Source organism: Ictalurus furcatus, chromosome 2 (assembly GCF_023375685.1).
Source record: "Ictalurus furcatus strain D&B chromosome 2, Billie_1.0, whole genome shotgun sequence".
Lineage (NCBI taxonomy): Eukaryota > Metazoa > Chordata > Actinopteri > Siluriformes > Ictaluridae > Ictalurus > Ictalurus furcatus.
Window position 1 is genome coordinate 17,617,535 of NC_071256.1, and position 24,695 is coordinate 17,642,229.

General features: G+C 39.7%; 1 protein-coding gene across 6 annotated transcripts in view; it reads left to right on the top strand.

Annotated features, from left to right (window-relative positions):
* Window positions 1–24,695, top strand: part of LOC128624049 (transcription factor COE3) — a 103,710-nt gene that overhangs the window by 16,308 nt on the left and 62,707 nt on the right. For all 6 annotated transcript variants that reach the window (XM_053651371.1, XM_053651347.1, XM_053651363.1 and 3 more), the window contains exons 4-6: window positions 1,596–1,651; window positions 3,290–3,363; window positions 7,237–7,305. In XM_053651371.1, coding sequence (XP_053507346.1) covers window positions 1,596–1,651; window positions 3,290–3,363; window positions 7,237–7,305 — 199 coding nt within the window. The remainder of the gene's footprint in view (window positions 1–1,595; window positions 1,652–3,289; window positions 3,364–7,236; window positions 7,306–24,695) is intronic.

The window sequence follows — 24,695 nt, forward strand, 5'->3', positions numbered from 1 at the left end:
GCTTCTGTGGACAGGTGTCTTTTATACAGGTAACAAGCTGAGATTAGGAGCACTCCCTTTAAGAGTGTGCTCCTAATCTCAGCTCGTTACCTGTATAAAAGACACCTGGGAGCCAGAAATCTTTCTGATTGAGAGGGGGTCAAATACTTATTTCCCTCATTAAAATGCAAATCAATTTATAACATTTTTGACATGCGTTTTTCTGGATTTTCTTGTTGTTATTCTGTCTCTCACTGTTCAAATAAATCTACCATTAAAATTATAGACTGATCATTTCTTTGTCAGTGGGCAAACGTACAAAATCAGCAGGGGATCAAATACTTTTTTCCCTCACTGTATATATATATATATATATATATATATATATATATATATATATATATATATATATATATGTATGTATGTATATCCCATGTGAATGTCAATTTCACAATCCTGCTGAGAGATTAGCCCACGGGTCGCCTTCCCATCATGCCTTTCTTCCCCTCACCCACCTCCAACCCTGCCCCATCCACCTGCTTTTCTCTGTGGAGTGATGCTAATAACAGTAAAGATGGATATGCAGTTTGCCTGTGGATGCGTGCGGAGAGACAGTGAGGGGCAGGAAAGCTTCATCTCTCGCAGGTTTAAGACAGGAACGCTATAAATAATACATTTATTTGATTAACTGCAGCGTTGGTCCTTGTTTGGATTCGCTAAGTGTGTGTGTTTGTATGTGTGTGTGTGTGTGTGTGTGTGTGTTTGGGGGGCTAATGAACAGCCCAAGCAGCATGACGAGCAAAATGTTGCACACTCCATGTGGGATACTATGGCAAATTTGTTTTTCTGAAATGGCTGAAATGTTCCATTAGGAGAAATTATTATTATTATTATTATTATTATTATTTATTTATTTATTTATTTATTTTGCTAAATGCTTACTTAATTTTAATTTGCAGGGGAATGTTGAGTCGTGTTACTGAAATGTTTAACCAGTGTATCGTGTGTTCACGGAGAAAGAAACCAACGGGCTTGGTGTAGTAATTGACCCTGGAGAAGTATACACTATGAAACTGAACATACCCCTATTTAAACTCATAAACATACCCCTACTTAAACTCTTAAACCCTCTTAAAAATTGTACACTTTTTTTTTTACCTTTAGTATAGATCTTTTACCTGAAAATGTTTAAAAAATAAACATTTAAGGCACATAATTGGACCTAGATTCCAACTTAAAAAATACATACTACAGATACAAAAGATGCCCCTAGCCTTCTCGCCCCAAATGGTTCTCAGATTTGTGACTAAGCAAGCCCAGAAACCTAACCAAGGCCTCCACATTTTTTCTGCCAGTATCAAGGTTATTATGCTAATTATTGAATTCTGATAGTTAAAAACCAGCATACTCTTAGAACTAAAATGGATACGAAACTGTTCCTTTGCTTGTTGCTGGGGTGGTACCATCAAGCATACATGTTTTGCAACTTTAGTGTGTATCGTAAAACTCAAAACAGATGTTTTGATATCTACAAAGACCATCCACACAATACAATTTTTCAAAATGTTTTTCTTTTGTGCTAATAATTTTTGTAACCAACCAAATATATTCAACAGGAATCAGGACAGAGCAGGACCTGTTTGTACGGTTGATAGACTCCATGACTAAACAGGTGAGTAACGATATTCATAAAACTTTGCTAAAAGCTTTAGTTTTATACGAGTTTTCCAGTTTTCCGTTTGGTTAACATAACGCCCCTCATCAAGCGTTCGCTGTTATCTTGAAGCAACGAGGTCATCGGATGAGCTGTGAACACTGAACACTCAATCGAATGCTAACTCACTTTTCAGACTTAACCATAACTGTTTATGAGTTTTGGCGCAATGTCACTTAACGAGGAGTTTTTCTTTTTCTTTTTTTCTTTTTTTGCGGCGTTTCATCCTACCCTTGATTTTACAGGCAGCCCGATTTCTCTTTTCCTATTACTCACTTTTACAGCCTTCGAGTTCCCTGGAGTAGTTACACAAATGTACAGAAGTCTTTATAAACTCAAGTCTCTCCTAAACACAGTCTCACTTGAGACTCAATTCCACTCAATCCCTCTTCATTCTCTAGTGAAATGGACCCTAATTTTAGTCCCACCCCCTCACATCCCATTGGCTCAACAGGGCTCGTTGTCATGGTGTGTCAGGCTACCTCGGATCAATACGGCAAACAGGTCCTCGACAAAAGCGTCAGCCCCGGAGACCAATCAATAGGTCTTAATGTATCTGCAGAGGCGGCACGCTGGAGACTATAATCCCCAGCACAACAAAAGAGATCTGCAGCCATGCACGGCTGTCAAATCCCCTCCCTCATGCTTTCTGTAATGCACACACACACACTTACACATAAACAGCAACAATCTATGAAAGCACGAGGTGTAGATATTTATTGATTATAGTCCTGCTGTCTTGATTTGTCTTTTGTTATAAATATAGATATAGATATGAAAGAGGGATCCATCGTTCACTATGCTCAGTGTAAATACACTCATCTCTGCTGATCTGAATATCAAAAATGTGTTCGAATACAAAAATAAAATTTAGGCCACAAGGTCGATAATACCAACATATAGTAATGGAACCACTTCCTACGGATGATATCATGGACCACTTTGGCGCCAGATACGTGAATCAAGTATGATATACAAATATCGACCTGTTCTCCCCTCTCCAAAATCCCCTCCCCTTTCTCCAACTGGGTGGATGTTAATAAAGAGGCAGAGGGCCTACATAGACAGCATCAAGAGACAGAGCGAGAGAGAGAGATCAATAATGTAAAAGTGGTCGTTATTCTGAAAGTATTGTCCCCCAAGGCATTGGGTCGACTGACCAAAGGCGAGTGAAATTGGGGATGTTGTAAGGTGGATTATGGGTGTGTGTGTGGGACTGAGAGTGGGTTAGTCGCCTGTTATGGTGTACGCTAATAATCCGTCATAACATACCGGGAACGTCAGCTCCATGATGGATGGCTTGGAGAAAGCATCCGTTTGTAGACCTTCTGGTTCTCTCCATATGCCCACATATTAATGACCAGAGTTACCTTTTAGCATATGTTACATTTTACTGCATGCTGTGCACCACAAAAACATGACTAATAACCTACTTGGGTCTGTCACAGTTATATTAACACTACTTGTGTAGTCATGTTCAGATGATAATATTAGCAATATAAAGTTATTTGACAATGACGTTTTCATGATTTCAGATTAAAAAGCTCAGAATTCTGCACGAAGGGAAATAAAAATGAAGCTTTTTCTCTTTCACAGCCAATCATTTATGAGGGCCAGGACAAAAACCCAGAGATGTGCCGCGTCCTTCTTACCCACGAGATCATGTGCAGGTTGGTTGAGTTTGTCTTTCTTTTTTGCCTATTTTTCTCATTGTTCCTTCAAATTTAGACTTTGCATTTGCAGCACAAATGTATTTATATAGGGTCTAGCTGTGGAAAGGTGAATCATTAATCAGGCTTTTGCATGCACCTCATGGGTGTACCTTTAAGTTTGGTTTTCAGACCGATGTAAATGTACCGCTCTCCACTGTGCGGTTGTACAGGGCTTCCTTCATTACAACGTACCTATTGGCTTTAATACCATGTAATCATGAGCTCTGTCGGCTGGAGGCCCGACCAGCGGGGGCTTGTTCATGCCGAATGCCCAGTGGGGGTCAGGCGGATGTATCCGTGGGTGAATTTGGTGGGTGTGTGGGTCCTGGACGTTAAGGGGCTCAGATGTTTGGAACCTGGCTGAGTAGTGACCTAGGAATGAAGTTCGAGGGCTTGAAGGCCGTGTTAATAATGCAATAGGGGGAAATGATGGGGGCACTCAGCAATCCTGGGATGGTATAGGTATCCAATACTATACAAAGGCCCTGCAGGAAAGGAAAGCAGGCCCCTTTTACAGATATTCCTGATCCAATTTGGATGGGCACACAGGATCATCTAAGCTAACACGCTTTTACGATTTTATGTAGTGTTTTTATAGTGGTAGTCTCAATTTGTCCAGTTAGAGATCAATTGATATATAGTGTACATGTGTTACTAAGTTAATATACTCTATAATATACATTGGATAATAAATGGCCATATAATGTACTCAGGCAGTAGACATGGAGGTGAGCGTAACCATTCTGCTGGACTTATGCCAACTCGAGAACAATTTCGCGAAGAGACAAAGACTGGGCTAAACTTTGCCTCAGAATTAAATATTATCGTGGTACTGTATGTAAAAGCCATAATCGAGATTGAGGTGTCACTAATCTTTTCATTGCTCGACATTCTCAGTCTGCCTCCCTAAATTGCTTAGCATAAATCTCACTACTGTCTCTCTTTTTAAAATGGATTTCTCCGCTTAGCAGCCAAAATAACCCGTTATTATGAACCTCGACGTGTCGGGCGCTGAAATTCTCTGCAGTGTTTTTTTTTTTCGTTCTCCTGATGGAACCTGCCTCTCCTCCAAGATGATTTTGATACAGGATCCATTTCCATAATGACAGCTCACTTTGAGGCGGTCATTACGTGATTGAGTGTGATTATTAGCAGCCATCCCCTGATGAATGGTGTGTTTCCATTCGCTAATGAGAGGGAGATGAGACATGCTTCCCCTGCCTCTCTCTCTCTCTCTCTCTCTCTCTCTCTCTCTTTCTCTCTCCTGGGTGATAGCACTCTTTATCAGGTCCCTAGCGAAAGCTGCTTCACCTATCTCCACACATATACACAAATATTCTAACAAAATTGGCTAAAATGAATGGTACAGCTCATCCCGTTGTGTAAAAATATTCACACATGTCCTGAGATCTTTTTATATCAATTAAGAGTGTTAACTTTGATTTAGTTTTGTCCTTCTTGGAAGTGGAAGGGGGTGCAACGCAATTAAGCTAAGAGATCAATTTTGACTGATTAATTAGCGTCTCTGAATTACAGACCGACTACCACAGCAGTGAAGCCACAAGACTAAATAATGAGCCGCAATGGTTTTCAAAAGGCAAGAAGTGATTTGTCATGGGATCAGGCTTCCGTTGGCTGTAGATGTCCAAGGTCTTCACCAGCTATTCTCACTGCTTGAAACTGGCACCCTGAAATTGCCAAATGAGGCATGGCGGAGGTTAGCTGGCACAGAGCAGTGTCGAGAGCTCGGCGCATGGGCACAGAGGGAGGGAGTTGGAGGATGGAAGGACGATGCTGGGCGGCCAGGATGGATGAGAGACTACTGCCAGGCAGCCAAGTAGCCAAGTGGCTATGCTTTCCATCCACCCTGGGCAATTACAGTACTTGCCCTTTGAAAACAAGCCCTCTATTGACACCCTCCCTCTCTCAATATCTTTACAGGCTTCCTGTATCCCTCCATATCTCTGCTTCTCTATGATGCTAGTCCTCTGGCTTCCTCAAGAGGCTCTGAAGCCTGGTTTTATTTAAGCGAATCCTTGTGCTATAAAACGATCAACTTCATTTCTTAAGTAAATGAGCTACTAGGTGGCCCAGCCTAGGGAAGACATATTAGTTGACCTATCATAAAGGTACCAGGGGGACATTAGTTCGTCTGTGCTCTTAGCTGAGTTTGATTCTTGTCTTCCTGGCTCTTCTCAGCTTAAGGCTTGACAACAGACCTGTGTTTGTTTTGTGGACTTTGGGTCAGAGTCATTAGCAGGACTAGTACTAGCCACTATAGACCCCCACTGGGATCGCCATTAAGGTGGTATTACAAACGTTCTGCCAGGGTTTGTTTTGGTCTGCGAGGGGCCACTGGTGTCCCAGAGGAACTGCCTGGTGCTCTTGGGGTCCAGTTTGTTTATAACACTTCTTTCTCAGTTTGAGGAGGTTGTCACCACAGCCGCACCATTGGGCTTCCAATGCTAATTGGTCTCCTGGAACTTTGCTAATGGGTCCAAGTAGCTCAGGGAATAAATTATGGTGGCACTGCTCTATGGCAACAGTCACACATACACAAGAAGAAGGAAAAAACAATGCCTGTTTTGGGTGGCTTTTTTTCATAGATCAAACAATGTGATCAAACAGATTATTTTTTTGCACTCACGGCCTCTGAGTGACAATTGTTTGTCAAATGTTCTAAATACTTGTCAAATTATCTCATTTATAACAGCAAGAAGGGAAATTCTATACTAATTTATTTAATCTTGTTTAGTGTAGTGTTCAGGAATTACCTCAGTTACACAATTATATTTTAATAAAGTACATCAAGCTAGTCTTTTTTGCACTACAATTGCTTCACATAATTTATAATTAATGACAATAAACTGAACTGAAAAAGGGCTAGACCACTTTTCCAGTGGGATACAGAAGTGGCAATGCCAGTTTGGCTAGCCAACAATGAGTCTTTTTTTTTTATTTGGAGGGGAATTGTGGTTGTATTTAGGAGAGCCACATGCCACCAGATGAGGTGCCAGCCCCGGGGCGAGGGCACAGGCAAGGGCAGGGGTGATGGCAGCGTCAGTGAGGGGCGTTTGGGATGTGGCCGCTGCACCAGGAAGTCTCTGGGCGCTGTCCAAACTGTCACAGGCTGGCTGAGTGACCTTGGCATGAGCCCAGCCCAGCTGGAGAGGAGAGACAGAAAGAAAGAGGAGAGAGAGAGGGCAACCTAGCAAGCAGGATACAGATTGAGAGCGAGAGAGAGAGAGAGAGAGAGAATGAGAGAGACTCGCCTTGGTCACTATTCAGCCACATTCTTGCCTTTATTAAAGACCTACAAAGATTAAAAAATATATATCATATAAATCATACAGCTTTTACTTATTGAATACACCACTATTTAGCATCCATCTAATGGGTGTACCAAGAAGTTCAGTATTAAGACCATGAATCTTTCGTATAAATTACTATATCACGTATCTGTGTATAGTAGTGAGAAAGATTTCATACAAATGCAAAACACCAAGGCTTAGCCTCATAGCATTTTGCTTGACGTAAATTGGACCAAAATTTTAAAATGAATTTGCATTAAAATGAAGTCGCTAAGGATTGGTAACATTTAATTAAGAGCTTGAATTTAGAAGATGGAGGATATGGCAAAAAAGCTTGAACTTTTGGACACAAAAATAGCAAAACAGAAGTGATTTTATGTATTCAGAAATGTTGGGAAAATAAATATTGCCCCACCTTACTAGATACTATTTTATTTACTTATGTATACAGTGCATATATGACTACCAGGCCCATATAAATTATTTTAGTGTATAAATAAATGTGAATTTTTCGTTGCAGTCGGTGTTGTGACAAAAAGAGCTGCGGGAACCGAAACGAAACACCGTCAGATCCAGTGATCATTGACAGGTAAGAGAACCTCACCTGTAAGTGTTTGGAATGAAGCGCTTACAATTGCCTGTGTGATTTTCTTTTTAAATAAAAATTTATTTATATAAATTTATTATTTATATATAAAATATTTTTTTTTTTAAATATAAACTTAAACAATGAAGTACGAACAACGAATGAAGTTCATTCCGAGAATGAACTTAACAGGATCTCGGCTTCTGGTCCTTTATCAATTCTCTCAGTTCTTTCAGATGTTTTCACTACGAGATAAAGTATTCATAAGTGTGTCTATTTTGCATGCTGCAACAGTCGTTACAGCTGTCTGTATTGATATTGCGAAACACGGATACTGCAGTACAGTTTTGCTATGATGAAATCAGCACAATCTGTTTGGAAGCGGACATTTCAGAACGAGGTCGTATTTATAAGTGACTCTCAAATGAACTCCCTGATGAGCTACTCAGATTGACACTACCAAGTCTCTACCTGCTAAATTTCTCTTAAGGGAACTGCTTTAATGACCGAGCCGGAGTGTGTGAGGGTGTGCGTACGAGCATTAGTGTTTGTGTATGTGTGTGTGTGTCCAAACAGGACAGCAGTGAGTGTGTCCTCCTAGGGCACAAGGGTCATTACTAAATCCATGCTGGCTCGTTAGAGTGGCCTTGGAGCACGTCCAGTAGGCAGTCAGGAACAAGTGACCCTCCCTCTCCCTTTACACACAATCACACACACATATAGAAATACACATTGAACTTACACATGTGCAGACATACCAATGAACAATAGACCTATAGTTTGGTTTAAACCTACACACACAACGTCACCTCCTTCCTACGAAGTGTGTAACTAGAGCGTCACACTCCGTTATAGTGCTGTTAACAGTAAACAAAGCAACATTAGAGAGGACAGGAGCAATCAAAAAAGGGCAGAAAAACGCGGTGAGATGGTGTAGAAGAGAGAGTTTGTATCGTTCATGTCTTTGCAATGAGGCGGGCACGGCTGCCTTGAATGTCTCCCTCAGGGCCTGTTACATTGGATACCTTATAGCCTATTGTGTGTGTATATATGTGTGTGTGTGTGTGTGTGTGTGTGTGTCACGTCCAAGCTCCTCATTACGCTGACCAAACCCATTCTGAAAGTGTTTACCGGTGACAGTGGATGGTTCTGATTTAAGGCGGACCGACGCGTACGACTGCATTTCAGTGCCCTATTAAGAGCACCGGTATTTATGGCCTCCTTAAACCAACAGATAAATCAGCTGGACGCGAAGCGAAGCCTCTGGCTTGCCATGCAAATCAGCAGCACTGCTCGTCACTGTAAAAGCCTTAATGGGAGCCATTCATTCCCAACACACACACACACACATACACACAATAGTGCATGCTGCTACCACCACCTTTGCCCAGCTCTGTAAATCAACATCTGCCGTCAGGTTATGCGGCCTCACGCATTATAATTACACATGCACACGCGTGCCAGTTCACATATGTGCACATGCATATACGATTGCATGAACTCACACATATCACACACACCTGACACGCATAAAAGACACATATAGCAACTGTACAAACTAGAGATATAATAACAATAGTAATAAAAACGTTGCAGATGTTCCTTACTCGTAACTAGGTATCTTAGTTATTATTTACAATGTGGCTAGTAAATATTTCATCGTAGTTACCAATGAATATGCTTCAGAATGAATAACTAGCTTAGGGGGTGGCTGAGAGGGTGGAGTTATGCAGTGTTTACATTATTACAATAAACATAAGACAATAAACTTGATGTTTTACATTTTTGTCCCAAGGCTCATCAAAATATTTCATCACAGGTTCGATTTGACCCATTTTTCGGGCATGGCGTATGGTTCTCATAAGGAATTTATACGAATTTGAACTAATGTGAATAATGTGATTACATTCGATTTTATATGATGTTGTATCCATGGTAACCTTACTTTCCACCCTTAACTCCACCCTTAACCCTAATCAGTTGTGAGACTGTGTTGGCCATTACAGTGGAATGATCCAGATCTTTTCATGGATGTGAATGCTGAATTTCTTGCATTTGAATTTCCAAGAGATGATTTACAAAAAAAAAAAACCTAACAAACAGCCAATTTGGCTAGCTAGCTACTTGACCGATGATAACCTACTGTAAGAAAATAAGTTCATTTGAGGTGACTAGCTGTCCCAATTTGTTGTGTCACACCGTTTCTTTTCTTCCAGATGCTAATGTTAGCTATTATTTAGCAGTTAAGGCTCCAAAATTCAGATGCTATTACCATGGTGATGTTTACAAGGCTACAGCTTTAGCATTGTGTTATTGTAACTTTTCCTACAACATTATTTGTCTCACTGGTTAAAAATCCCTGAGCTCGGATTACTTCTCTCTCTTTTTCTTCTCACTCTTTTCTTGCAGTGCCTCAAACAGGGGCAATATCTCCTCCTAATCAGTCTGAACGATGGCAGGGTTTCTGATAAACAGAAAGCCTCAGATCATTGATTTAGCCATCCTGGGAAATAAGGTAGAACTAATTATGACGAGCGAATCGCTCCCTGTGCCTCCTGCTCCTCTCGGCAGATCTGCGAGTCAGATTTGGCGCCTGAATGGGGTCAAGTGCCGGTCGGTGAGGTCGAAGGTCATTAGATGGGAGCCTTCACTACAACTACCGTACTACACTACCGTTTTTGTGCTGAGGCAAGCAGAAAGGACCCATGGTGCTGGTGATCTATCGCCTGCCTCTAAAACAGGTGTTATTACAAGCTAATATTGCAATTAGATCGCCCAGCAAGCTCCCCTAGAGGGGCTATAAATTCTCCAGGACTGGCAGTGCATATAGAGGGTGGGGGTTTGGGGTGGGGGTTTGGGGTGGGGGGGTGTCTCTGTCTAATTATGACCTCGTACCCTCCTCCATTTTCTTAATGTTTGTCGAGAATGGGGCAAGCATGGACTGAGAATAGTGTTAAATTTTAAACAATGCCCAAATATACTCCAAATATACAGTTGATCAGCCAAGGCATGTTTGCTGTCCAGTGATTACTTGTTTAGTTTTGTAGTAGAGTTACAACACTAATGTTGATACTAAGTAAAGGAAGTCTACAGCTACTAATTTAGCATAAGTGCGTGTCTAAATCAGTCACACTTGCCTCAAGACATGATTTGCCTCAATAGCACACTTTCTACATAAACAGCATCATAACATATCAATATTAGTATTATTGTATTACATATCTAAACATTAGGCCACGCCTTTGATGAGTTTCATACTGACGCATTGTGCTGTTGATGGATCTACGACTGATTTTAGCTCAATAGATATCAGTGTGTCATACAGTATCACGAGCCGCATCATTAATTCTGTTTGCGATAATGAAGAACTTGACCAATGGCTTGAGAGCCGTGACTTGATTCCTGTATGTCGATGTATTTGGTTTTTAAAACAGGAAGTTTCAAAGGGCATGTCTAATTCCTACAATAGCCATAAAGCGTTCGAGTTATGCTACACCTCCAACTGATTCAAAGGAAACATCAACAGTAGCTTAGCAAAAAGGCTAAATGAGTTTGTCCAGTTGCGCCTTTGATGTTTTCCATTTTTTTAAATTTGGTTTCAGAGAGGGAACGAGCACGGACACTCATTCAAACTTCAACCGTCTAGTTGTTGTTGAACGCTGCGGGGCCAAAACTAGACCAACGATCCGTGTGTGCTGCTAAGTAACTACTGCTGTAGCACAATACCCATGGTTTGTTTACAAGGGCAAGGAATGCGCGTCCTAGAGAGCATTTGTTTGGATGTGAATTGGATTTGTGTGGTATGAGTCATCACAATTCTTTCATGTTTTTTTTTCTCCAGAAATGATAAACTGTATGATTAAGATAAGAATATCTATGAATATTTATTTGTGTCTGCAAAAGCACTTTAAGAACAAGTGTGATGATTTAAACTAAACTGCTAAACTAGTAGCTATAAGTCTCACTTACTTGACAGCTACATTAGTGCAAAAACTAATGAAGTAAACTTCAGACGTGTCTTGGCTGATTGACACGCAGCTGGTTCCGATTTCAAGCCAACGTGTCCGACCATTTGAGAGTCGTATGGAAAGTGCCGCAGTCTGCCGGTGCTGTTTACTGGATGTTCTTTTATAACATCCGGATATTAAACCCTACTGTGAGAATTATTAAAAGAATCCATTATGGAAGCAAGTACATTTTATTGTCAGGTCACAGACACAATAACAACACCAGGACCACAAGGTAGTCATTTACCTATCCTTCTGAGACCCTGTGTTCTCATTAGAGGATGTTCTCACAAATGTTCTAGAGGATGTTCTAACACATTGCTTAGTTTCCAATAGATATCAGGTGCTTTAGATACAAATGGAAATGAGAACGTATAGTCCAGGTCTCAGGACTGTTAGTGCTAACGTACGCTTTATCAGACCATTACGTTTTTTCCACACAATGTGAAAAAGTATAAAAACGTGTAAAAGATGTGGCTTCACACCACATTGTTCAAGAGACTATGGCCAATGCAGTCCAGTGGTTGTTTTTTTTTAGACCCATTCTCGATTCTGATTTATTTTCTATAACAGCAGATCTGACAGTAGTGTCGGCTGTAATTTGCCTTATATTAATGCGCTTTTTCCAATACGTTATCATTTCATTATCGTTATTGGATGCTACACATAATCTAAGACTAATAATAAAAACATTGAGATGCTTATTTAACGTATATGGAAGGAGTCTCCAGTGTCAGCACTTTGTAACAGTCAGTAAGTCTTCAGGACAGAGGAATTTTAGGTTTTGCGGTTTCTCGGTAACATGACAAACTGTGTTTATTTTTTTTGTTTGTCTTATTAAAAAAAAAGACAGGACAAAAAGAGAGTCTTCATCATACCAAGCCATTGCTGATTCTTTTCCGAGTGTTTTCTTACTTACGTTATTTAATATTGAAGCAAGAAACCTGAACTTTTTGTATGTGTATTAAATATGGCACCAATATTATCCTGTTTAATTATGTTCAAAATTATTATATTGCTAAAGAGTCATGGTCATATTTCTGAGGAAGTGATGTAATGATGATGTAACGATGACGACGTGTTCCAGCCGTTCCGTGACTATGTGCTTTGCCGCTCTTTAATGACCTCGTCTTCATGCGCATGAAAATTCACGCAACGTGATGTGATGCTCGCATGGACACACACCTCCACAAAGCCCCAGCCTGTCCACTCCTTCGTCTGACTCATCCCCACTTCCAGGAGCTCATCATTTTTTTCAATTTTAGCCTGGCTGCCGAGTAATGTCCTCCTTTTATTGCTAATCTATACTCTTAATCTGGCCGGCACCAATGCGCTCCAGGCTCGATCAATAGAGCGCTATTGCTGGGAAAAGTCCACAGGGGCTGATAACTAGAGCAACGCCCTGAGGGTTAACCCCTCTCTCTCTCTCTCTCTCTCTCTCTCTCTCTCTCACACACACACACACACACACACACGCTTAACACACAGAATATCTGCAGGGTTAACTTAAAACACACGCACACACCTGCAGGGCTAAACCCTTGTACACATACAGATACACAACCACCTGCAAGAAGAACACTTAACACCATGCGGGGTTTACTGCTAACACACACACACACACACACACACACACACACACCTACAGTATTAACACCACAAATGCAGGATTTTAACCTTAGTATGGATGGTTGTGGTTTAATGTTTTTATCCACCCCACAGGAATATTTTGAAAATGGAACTGTTAGCATCAAATAGCATAGCGAAATCAGTGCAAAATATTGCACTGAATATGTAAAAAAAGTTGAAACCGAAATTCATCAGAAAAAAATTAAGGACAAACTAAACTAATTCAGTTTCTACAGTATGTTAGATAATGTGTTATCAGTAAAAAACAAAAAACAAAAAACAAAAAAAAAAAACAGAGAACACCCCCCCCCCCCCCTACACACACAAAACCAAAAGTAGAGAAACTCTTGTTTGCGTGGAGAGTCTGTTTAATACGGGACAATTTCTGGAAATCGAAAAGGGTCAAAATGTGCTGACAGGTTAAACAAGACAGATAGTATGCATGGAGATTATCGAGATATTTTATAATAATTCACTTAAGTCACAATTGTTTTAATAGGGATTAGTTTCTGGAAATCAAAAAGGGTCAAAATGTGCTGTCAGGTAAAACAAAGAGACATTGTGTGTTTGGGATTAAAAAGATATTTTGTAATAATTTACTTAAGTCACCAAATGACTTTTAATATGGGACTTTTTGTGGAAACCGACAAGGGTTAAAATGTCTTGTCAGGTAAAATGAGAGACATTATGTGTGGAAATTATAGAGATATTTAGTAACAATTAACTTAAGTAACAATGTATTTAAAAACAAACAAACAGACAAAATCTATAGATTGTTCTGTGGAAATCAAAAAGGGTCAAAATGTGCTGTCAGGTAAAATGACATATTATGCATGGAGATTCACTTAAGTCACAGTTGTTATTGTGTAATTATTTTCTGGAAACCGAAAAGGGTCAAAATGTGCTTTGTTGATGCTTTGTAAGGTTTACAAAACATTACATTTAAACCAAATACACCGAGTAGGTCATGGTTTAACACTTCCAGTATGTGTTATGTGCCCTTTACACATCGCAATATAGTTGATTTATGTTGTGAATCTGGATTTATGTGCTTTGTAACAGGTCATATTATGGCTGTATAGTGTGCATAAGGTATCTCTTAGTGTGTGTGTGTGTGTGTGTATGTGTGTGTGTGTGTGTGTGCGTGATTTTGAATCCTTTTTTTCGGGCATTTATGTGAGGACTGGTGTCCTGTTAAAATTTCCCAGCATATAAGGATTGTTTTTATAGCACAAGCTTGGCATTTTTATTGATCACATAAATTCCTCTGCATATAAGACATTATTGATCTATTGTTAGAGTGTATTAAAGGTGTGTTTGAATTTGTGTGAGAGAGAGAGAGAGAGGATGAGAACGAGAGAGAGGGTAGATGTGTGATTTGGTGTTATTTTCGACTATACAGCATTGGTGGTGCATGGAAAAGCAGGATGGGCCACAGTGACAGGTGCGTGTGAAATGAGGCCAGACGCCACGGAGATGTGGAGCGTACTCATCCCGAAATGGTCACCTGTCATTAACCTCGAATCTACTGAGCTGTTTTAGCACCGAAATGCCCTTTTACGCACTTAAAAAACGCAACAATCATCAATCCTCTGGAATATGGTTAATATTAAGAACAGAATTTAAATAAAAAAACGTGAACCGTGCTTTAGTCCAAAATTGTCCAAGTCATCGTCACATATAAAGGCTAAAGTTAGGTTAAGAGATCAGACCTTGTAGAAACTTGTTTCCACAAGTTTCTTTGTACAATTTCTCCACTTTAAAAAAATAAACAAACAAACACACCATTTCATAAGAGAAAATCCTGCATCATCATTGAAGTTCTTTCAGTTACGTTACATAATTATACCTTATGTATTATTATTAATTATAAGTACTTTTAGATGGATGGACAGATGGACAGATAGATGGATGGATTTACTTTATATATCCCCATAGACAGAAAGTCTGTAGGTTAGGGGTGCAATACTTATACAGCACATTTTCTAACTTAAATTGTATAAAATTTGATCAAATCACTGTCCTTTGTTAGAATTCTCTATGAAGAAATAAACAAAATGCACAAAATATCCTACGAGCCAAAAGCTAAGCAGTGCTGTAGCGTATCTGATACACACAGCCACAAGCTCATACCTAGCAAGGGAAATTTTGTGTGTGTGTGTGTGAAGTGAAGACGACCTTGAGGGATGAGAGAGGGGAAATATTTCAGCCGATGTTTGCCGTGTAGGCCCTCTCTTGTTTCACACAGGCACTCGCTATACACAACGCTACACAAAGCAGGCCTGCAAATAGAAAGCCGCAGAACCGCAGGCACCTTCACACACTCACATACACAGACACACATGCATGCACGCAGAAGGTTAACCCAAACCCGAACTTAACTGGAACAGAAACACTTCCACAACGGATGGAAAACATCTGGATTAGAGTTTCTCCACGGCAAACACCTTCATGCCAGATTATATTGTACACTGTAAATCTCAAGAAACTGCTTTTAGTACCGTAGTACATCTTAGTTTTTTTTCTTTTCTTTTTTTTAAAAATTTAACCTAAAAAAGATTATCATCTAACTCAAGTGTGAAAAATAACTCTACATAAGTTTGAGTAAATATTGTAACGTCAAATCAGTTTGAAAGTTTCACAAAAAAGTTATGATTTCTTGATTCCGATTGGTCAGAAAGGGATGATTCGTTTTCTATAACAGCAGCTCTGAAAGTAGTTCTGACTGACCACAGGTTTATATCAATTCGCTCATTCTAATACATGACCGTTTGTATATGAACGGTTCATTGACAGGGTGGACGCTCCACATAAACATATAAAAAACGTGCAAGTCAGGAAATATTTATTTAACATTAGTGGAAGGAGTCTCCAGTGTCAGCAGTTAGACCTAAAGCTTTCTGACATCTACATGGTAGAAAAGAAAGTGATGCTGATGAAGAGGAAACTGTTTATAGCTGTTATAACGTAAGCGGTAACTTGATCAGTGTCACGATTTAGAGGCGGAGACGGATGTAAATGCAGATGAGATTTGAATTGAAAATACAAACAAACGCAAAACAGTAACTATAGAACTTGTGGCAAAAACTAAGGCAAAAAATAAACATTAAACAAAGACCATAATCCCAACGCCAGAAACGACGGCAGAGAAAGACAAACACAAGACAAGGAGCGCAGTGCAAACTGTGGCTAATATACACATAAGTGCTCGTTAACATGAACGTGATTCAGCTACAGGTGGTCATGTGACCGTGATGCAGTGAGGTGCAGTGGCTGCTGGGAACTGTAGTCCAGAGTTCCTTCACTGGTATTACACGACAATCAGACGTAACTATAAACAGACAAAAAAATAGTAAATAGTAAATAAACACAGCTGGGAAGATGTGGTGTAAGAGGAATAAAACACTGTTACTGTTAGGAAAATAACAGTAACTCAGCTTTACGTCAAGCGCAACACACAACCATGTTGATTATTTTCCTATAACAGCACACCACTGAGTGTTTTATTCCTTACTAATACACTGTTGTTTTTGTGGTGGTGCTGGAATATGATTCGATTATGAATCTGCTTTCTATTGAAACAACTGTTTATTACCTCGTAGTTCTCAAAACAAATTCCTTTCTCGTTCATGAATAAACATCACAATGAATATGGAGTCATTTATGTGAAAACGTAAAATTATTTACGTCCAATCACTACTAGAGAGGAAGTGTGTGTACTTGCTGAATTTAATTTAACCACAGCGTAATTGTGTGTTTTTGCAACCGAAGTGTTTCATCAGTTAGCGATATAGAAGTAAAGAAAGAACTGACAGAAATAGGAAAAACGTGTGTGTGTGTGTGTGTGAGTGAGAGAGAGAGAGAGAGAGAGAGAGAGAGAGAGAGAGAGAGAGAGAGAGGGGAGATACATCTGAGGTTTCTCCCACAGGAGTGATGCTGGTGTTTGCATCCAGCGCCGCAGGCTGAGACGTGCGAGTGTGACCGACTCCATCAGGCCCGTGTTCAGTCGCAGCCCGGAGCCCGGCCCCAGGGCATGCTGGGAACTTCATGCATACTGGATATCGGGGAGTCTGGCTTGGTCCAGTGCACACAGTTTTCTTGGATTACGATGTATCCATGTGTTGTACCTTGTAGTCCACGTTATGTCGGAAAGCATTGGCTTGACTAAGACAACAAAACAAAACATTGGTGGCATGCTGTTACAGGAAAATAATCAATGACAAGGTGGTGTGATCCGGCCTGACGCTAAGCGTATTTGCTGTTCCCACAACAAAGGTGATTATTTTCCTATAACAGCATGTTGTGAAGTGTTTTATTCCTCTTATACACCAACAGTGATGAAAGATTTAAAAAATTTATTTAAGAACTTGCCATACTTTTTATCCGTTTTTATCCATTTATTGGTATTTGTGTGTTTCAGCGAGCTATGATCTGAGAAACCCGAGACACAGATTCTATCTCTTATAGATGTATATTTATATTTTGTAATTATTGATAAGTGTAAAAGAAGTGTCTTGTTAATCTGTTCAGCAAAAAAAAAATCTCTGAATCAATGGATTCATTTGATTCATTGATTCTTTTGATTCATTGATAATAACGTGTGGTATTGAGCTGGATTTTACTTTCATAGGAAGAGCTTGTTTTTGGCAAAAAAATCTATTTTGTTTGTGTACAGATATGTTGGATAAGCCTGGCTCAAGGGGCGGGGTGAACACTCGAGCAGCTTCATACATAGAAAATTCAACTTTCACGTGTTACAGTTCCTATATATATATATATATATATATATATATATATATATATATATATATATATATGTATGTATGTCTGTATGTATGTATGTCTGTATGTGTGTGTGTGTGTGTGTGAGAGAGAGAGAGTGTGTGAGTGGTTGTTTGAATCTCTGACGGGTCAGAGGAGAAAGTCAGGGTGTCACTGTCATGGTGTGTGATTTGTCGTCTTTGAGTTCTCAGGGTATGACACAGTGTTGGAGCACGATGTGGCCATGACATGTCTGGACCGGTTAATAGTGAGCAGGGGATTGTGTGTGCATGTGTGTGTGCGTGGTGGGAGCAAAGCAGGCGGGTGTGGAGGACAGAAATGATGGCCTGCACGAAAAGTGTGGAGAGGAGAATGCGAGACAGTGAGGCCGAGGAGGAGGAGAAAAAAGAGAGAAAGAAAGTGAGAGAGAGAGAGACAGAGACAGAGAGAGAGAGAGAGAGAGATTAAGAGCGTATTGATTTCTATATAAAGATCAAGAAATCTGATATGGAGGGGAATGTGGCAGTCACAGGAGGACGCTTCAGGGCCACCTGGTGTCTTCATCGCACACACAGACACACACACATACATGCACACGCGCACGCACACACACCTCATTAAAGAGAGGACCCTTAAATCTGTCACATATACCCACAATGCTCTGCCTATAACACTGATAATGCTAAAGCAATCGTCATCACACCATTCAGTGAGCCATCATGCCCTTTTTGGGGGGGTGGGAGGTGGGCATCATCCTGGAAGAGACCACGCCCATCAGAGGAAGAAAACGAGAAAGCAGGAAATTGAGAAAGAGTTCAAAATGATGGAAGGATGAAAGTAAGTTGGGAAGGAAGGAAGAAAAAGAGCAAGTAATAAAAGAAAAAAGAAAGATAGGCACAAAAAGAAAGATGGAAACCATGAAAGCAAAGAAGACAGTGATGGAAGGAAGAAAGAAAGAAAATTGTTTTGTGGAACATGTGAAAGAAAGAGAGAAAAAAAAACAAATGAATAAATAAATACAGAAAGAAAGACAGGATAGAATGAAATCATGGAAAAACATATGGAAGAAAGAAAAGAAAGAAAGTTTGAGGAACAAGTGATAAAAGAAAGAAATAAAGACAGAGTAACAAATGATCAACAAAAGACGCATGATAGAAAAAAGAAAGAAGGAAACCAAGAAAAGATAGAAGAAAACGGTGGAACGATGAAAGAGAATAATGGTTTGAGTAAAGTCTGGTGAAGGAAGGAAGGAAGGAAGGATGGAAAGAAAGAAAAAAACAAGAAAAGGGAACAAATGATAAAAAGAAAAAAGAAATGAGCGTAATGCGAATAAAGGGAAAAAGAAAAATACAAAAGGAGATCAGTACATGATAGAAGGAAGGAGGGATAAAAGAAGGAGAAATTGATTGAGCAAAACTTAAAAGAAAGAAAAGAGAAAAATAAAGTGTGTGTGTGTGTGTGTGTGTTGTTTTTGTTCCTGATATACCACCATATCCGCATCTATATTTGATGTCTGCCTGTTGAGAGTTAGACCCTGTGGCTTTAGACCCCAAAACACACACACACACACACACACACACACACACACACACACACAGCATGAACATACAAGTATATATTCCCATAGACACACAGCTATAAGTCACACAAAGCTTGCACATCCCCAGTGAACATCTTACAACCTCAAAAATACACACACACACACACACACAAACACACCTTCACAATGCAGACTGAAACACTACCTCTATACGATACTTCTGTCTCTCTCTCTCGCTCTCTCTCAAACACACACACACACACACACACACACACACACACACACACACACACACAAATCAATACCAATTTATAATTCAGGATTGCTGGAGTTTGGGTTTTAGGGCAGGCCAGCTTCCAGCCTTCATAAATATTACAGTGTTATTGACTGAAGCCCAATGAATTGGAGATTCCCTCCTCCTCTTTCTCTCTCTCCCTCCCTCCCTCTCCCTCCCTTCTCTCGCTCTTTTTTCTTGTTTTGGGTTTTGTGATGATACAAGAACCTCTGTTTTTCATTCTCAACTCCGCAAGTTTAGCTATGAGGCCGAACACATCGTACCTGTGAAATGAAAGAAAGTCGACATGAGTGGACGGAGAACGTAGCTTTAGCAGACTGATTTGGCTGGTCACACAAACCAACATGCTCTTAAAATTGTAAAAGATTCTCTGAAACCGACTTCATCAACAACAACAACAACAACAACAACAACAACAACAGCAGCAACAACAAAAACAACAACAATTTGTTTATTTGTAATTTCTTGAAAATAGTTTTTAAGCCATCAGGTTATGTATTCTTGTTGTTGAACTTTCTGATGCTGAAATTATTATTATTATTATTATTATTATTATTATTATTATTACTACTACTACATTTATTCAATTATTTAGTTATTTATTTATTTTCAGGTCAGCATCACTAACAATTAACTAATAATAATAACAACAACAACAATAACGATGATGATGATGATAATAGCAATAATAATAATAATAATAATAATAATAATAATAATAATAATAACTTTATTTGTTATAAATCTACATAAATCTTTATGTGAAAGTCTTATTCTTACGGGTTTTGTCCCTTTTGATGTTAACCTTATGTAGCCGAAATGAGGTTGTGTCATAACACTTTAACAGACTGACTTAAGTAGTGTACTTCTGGTATGTCCGAGTCACATCCTGGTTATAATATGACATAGCATACCATGTGACATTAATTAGAAATAATATTGACCACTCCTAACAGTCAATTCACACTCGCTCTACTTTCAGATAAGAGAAAAGCGACATAACACTGTCAATTACATTGTTATAACATTGTCAAAGGTTTTCATAAACATATTATAACATATTATAAACAGTGAAATGAAACTCATTTTTATGGAAAAGCCCCAAAATTTTTTGACTGAGGCATTATGTCTTTATGACAGCTGTCACTATAAGTCTTATAAACATTTATGTGTGTTTATGTCAGGGCTTATGCAGTCCTATTCTCTTCAACTCCTTACAAAACACTTAATTTATAAAGTACTCTTAGAAAAGGTTTTTTTTCAATGGTTCTTTGCATCTTAAAGGGGTTTTACTTGGAAATCAGTCTGATGGAGAAACATTATTTATAGGGTTCTGTGTAAAACCTTCTAGAACCTTCAAAGGATATATAAGGTTTTAGATTGAGCCTTTTTAAGATTTATTGCTGGGGAATGTAGATAACTGTACCACTTTGACGTACTTTGAAGAGCTTTGTGTTCTGTAATGTTCCTGTAACGTTCTGTATGAGTGACCAGAAGGTTCTGAGTTCCAGTTCCAGGACAAAAAAAAAAAAGAACAACAACAACATCAACAACAACAAATACCAAAATAATAACAGCAACCATTTTCTCATGGAAGAAATATTTCATGACAAGTATAACTATTCTACAGCAGTAAGCAGGTGATAGATACTGTACACACACACACACACACACACACACACACACATACACAAATACTCATCACTTCATTTCTCCCTGACTTTCACCCCCAAGTCTCAGGTGGATTCTGTCCGGTGAAAGAAAATCAATCATGTCATAAAGCCAAGTGAAAAACACACCTCAACCTCTCTAAGTAGAAAAAAACCCCACTACAGAGTATGGCCATTAGAGATAAAAACAGCAAGCTAAAAAAAAGATATCTTCACACATCTTCACACCTTGTAGGAGCAAAGGATTAAGAAGTGGATCTCTCTTTTTCTTTCACTGTCTCCCTCCCTCTCCCTTTCTCTGAAGTCAATACTAAACTCATCAAACACCTTCACTATTAATCCCTTAATCAGGCTGTGTGACTCGCGTCTAATCAGGTAGCAGCTAAGACACTCTCCTTTTGTTTGCTAGCGTTAGCACCGGTGGTGCACATGGTTGGATCGGACCACAGTGACAAAGATTACACACATGTCCTTACAAGAGATAGTTGGACATGCTAATAATGTGTCTAACAAAACAGCACGTCTCAGCAGCCTGAGGTAAACCGTGTTAGCGGTTCAGCTAACACCTCAAACTGCATCTTTTCCCCTCTTCATTTCTGCTGATCTGTTCAGTTTTTTTTCTGCCCCTCCCCCCACAACCCGTTTAAAAAAGGAAAGAAAACGAACCTATCGATTTCTGTCCAACTACAGGACAATTTTTCCTTCTTCTCCTGAATGGACGTGGTCGAACTTTTCAGGTTTGTTTTTTTTTTGCAGTGCTCACCGTCTGAAAGGCTTCACACAGGGGATATCGCTAAAGCTATAACATCCAAGCAAACTGTGAGGTGTAGCCTATTTAGGTAGATTTAAGTGAATCCCATATGCACTCCAAAGGCACCCTTTTAAGGGCACTTAGTACCCGGTTGGTATATGACTTTGTTTAAATCTTGTTCTGTTTCTTGTAGTAATAAAAGAGGAAAAACTGTCAGTGGAAAAAAAAGAGACTGGAAGAGATTGCAGTGTGTGCTGGTGAAGGAAACAAGAGAGAGAGATAGAGAGCGCAAGAGAGAGAGATAGAGAGCGCAAGAGAGAGAGATAGAGAGCGCAAGAAAGAGAGACTGTAAGAGAGAGAGTGAGTGTGTGTGTGTGAGAGAGAGAGAGAGAGAAAGAGAGCAAGAGAGACAGACAATGAATGACAGAGAAATAGCGAGTGAGAGAGAGAAAGAAAGTGAAAGGGAGATAAAAAGCTTGACTGAGAGAGAGAGTGTGAGAGAGACACAGAACGAGAGGAAACGAACGGAAGAGACAGTGAAAAGTGATGCAGTGTCAGAGAGACTGTGAGAGTGAGACACAGTGAGAGAGAGACAGTGTAAAGAGCGAGCGAGAGAGAGACAGAGTGAGGGAGACAGTGAGTGTGAGAGAGTGAGAGGAAGACAGACAAATAAGGACAGAGAGAGAGTTAATGTGTGTGAGAGAGAGGAACAGAGTATAACAAAGAAAGAAAGAGAGACAGTGAATGAGAGTAAGAGAACGAAAAACAGAGTGAGATGCTGAGCAAGAGTAAGAGACAGAAAGAGATAGAGAAATAGAGAGAAAGAGACAGTGCGAGAGTGAGACACTGAGTGTGGGGGAAACAGTGGGAGAGAGACACACACACACAGAATGAGAGAGACAGTTATTGTGAGAGAGATGGCAAGCACGAGAGAGAGAGACAGTGAGACAGTACAAGAGAGAAAAAAAGGCAGAGACAGTTAGTGAAAGAGAAACAAGGATGGATTTTGACAGAGACAGAGAGTGAGACAGTGAACGAGAGTGAAAGAGAGAGAGACAGAGTAAGAGAGAGACAGTGAGAGAGAGACACAGAGGCGGAGAGAGAGACAGTGAATGTAAATGAGAGACAGAGTGAGAAAAGCGAGAATGAGAGCATGACAGACATTGATAGACATTGAGAGAGACATTGATAGAGTAAAACAGGGTGAGTGAGGGTGTGTGTGTGTGTGTGTGTGTGTGTGAGAGAGAGAGAGAGAGAGAGAGAGAGAGAGAGAGAGAGAGACAGCGAGCTGCCCAGGCATCTTTAGTGGCAGTAAAAGCTTCTTAGTAGGGAGTGCCATCTGGCCCGGCCCCTTGTGGGGGCGTATCGTGCCCAAAGCTCAGGGTCGAGATGCTTTACTGCCCAACCCTGCCGGCTGCAGATGGCACAGGCCAAGGTCGGGCACACACACACACACACACACACACACACACATGCAGTCATAGCAGAGTGGGACACGCGGCAGGCGCTAAATGGCATGGAAAGCGTTTGATTGCGCGTTGGTCAGCGCGGCATCTGAGGGCTCTGGATTCGATTCGTCTCATGCGCAAAGCAGTCGTGTGTGTGTCTGTGTGTGTGTGTGTCTGTATGTGTGTGTGTGTGAACACTGATGGGAATAGTTTAGCTCGTTTGCTTAACCTGCTGTAGGAGTGAATGATAAAAAATATAGCACAGTTTGCTAATTAGCAGCACATTTATGAAGCCTATGAATTTTTTTTAAATTGTGAAATAACACGCAATATTAAAATAATAATAATAATAATAATAATAATAATAATAAATATATATATATGTGTGTGTGTATATATATATATATATATGTATATATATATATATATACATATATATATATATATATATATATATATATATATATATATATATATATATATATATATATATGATTTTAACCTTAGTTAGCTACTTTCTTATTGCTTTATCTGCTTATGTTGATAGCTGCTGTGTTTCTGCTACAGGCAGAAAGCTAGACTCTGATTAGTAATGAGTTTAGAGATAGAAGTTTACACCGTGATTTTAGCCTCCATTGTCGTAAAACCAAACATCCTAGCATTTGCTAACTGGAAGCTGGAGTTTGAAAACAGGGCTAGCATTAATCCTGTGTGTCAGGAGCTGTGTCAGGACTTAGAACTAATTATATTCATGTAACAAAAAACATTTGTGGGTGTAGTTCTAATGAAATACCTGCCTGTTGCTAGCTGCAGTTCTGTTTTAGTGCTAACAAACTACCTAGCCCTTGCTGGCTGAAATCTGTCCCGAAGGTTTGGGGACACTTTGGAGAATGGAAGTAGATGTGGCGTGTCAAAAAAAATTCTGAACCTGTGCCAGAGTTAGTCTATATATGTAAACAGTTATTATACAAATCTGTCTCTCTCTAAAAAAAAAATCGCCCGAAGGTCAGAGAGAATCATCATGAATATACAGTTATGCTTTACGCAAATCAGTGAGCAGTGGATTTATTGTGTGTGTGAGTGTGTGAGTGTGATGTCCCCCGTCACTACTTCCCAGGGACTTTGTTGCCGTGTGAGGCAGCTGGCGAAATGAATAGCCATTTTAGCGCCACTAAGAGAGGCCCAGGCGCCTGGCACAAAGGAATTTAATAAGTATGCGTCTCTGAGTCGCGAGAAAGAAAATGACTGATGAAACATGAGGGACAAAAAAAGCAACTGGGGGGGAAATCGTT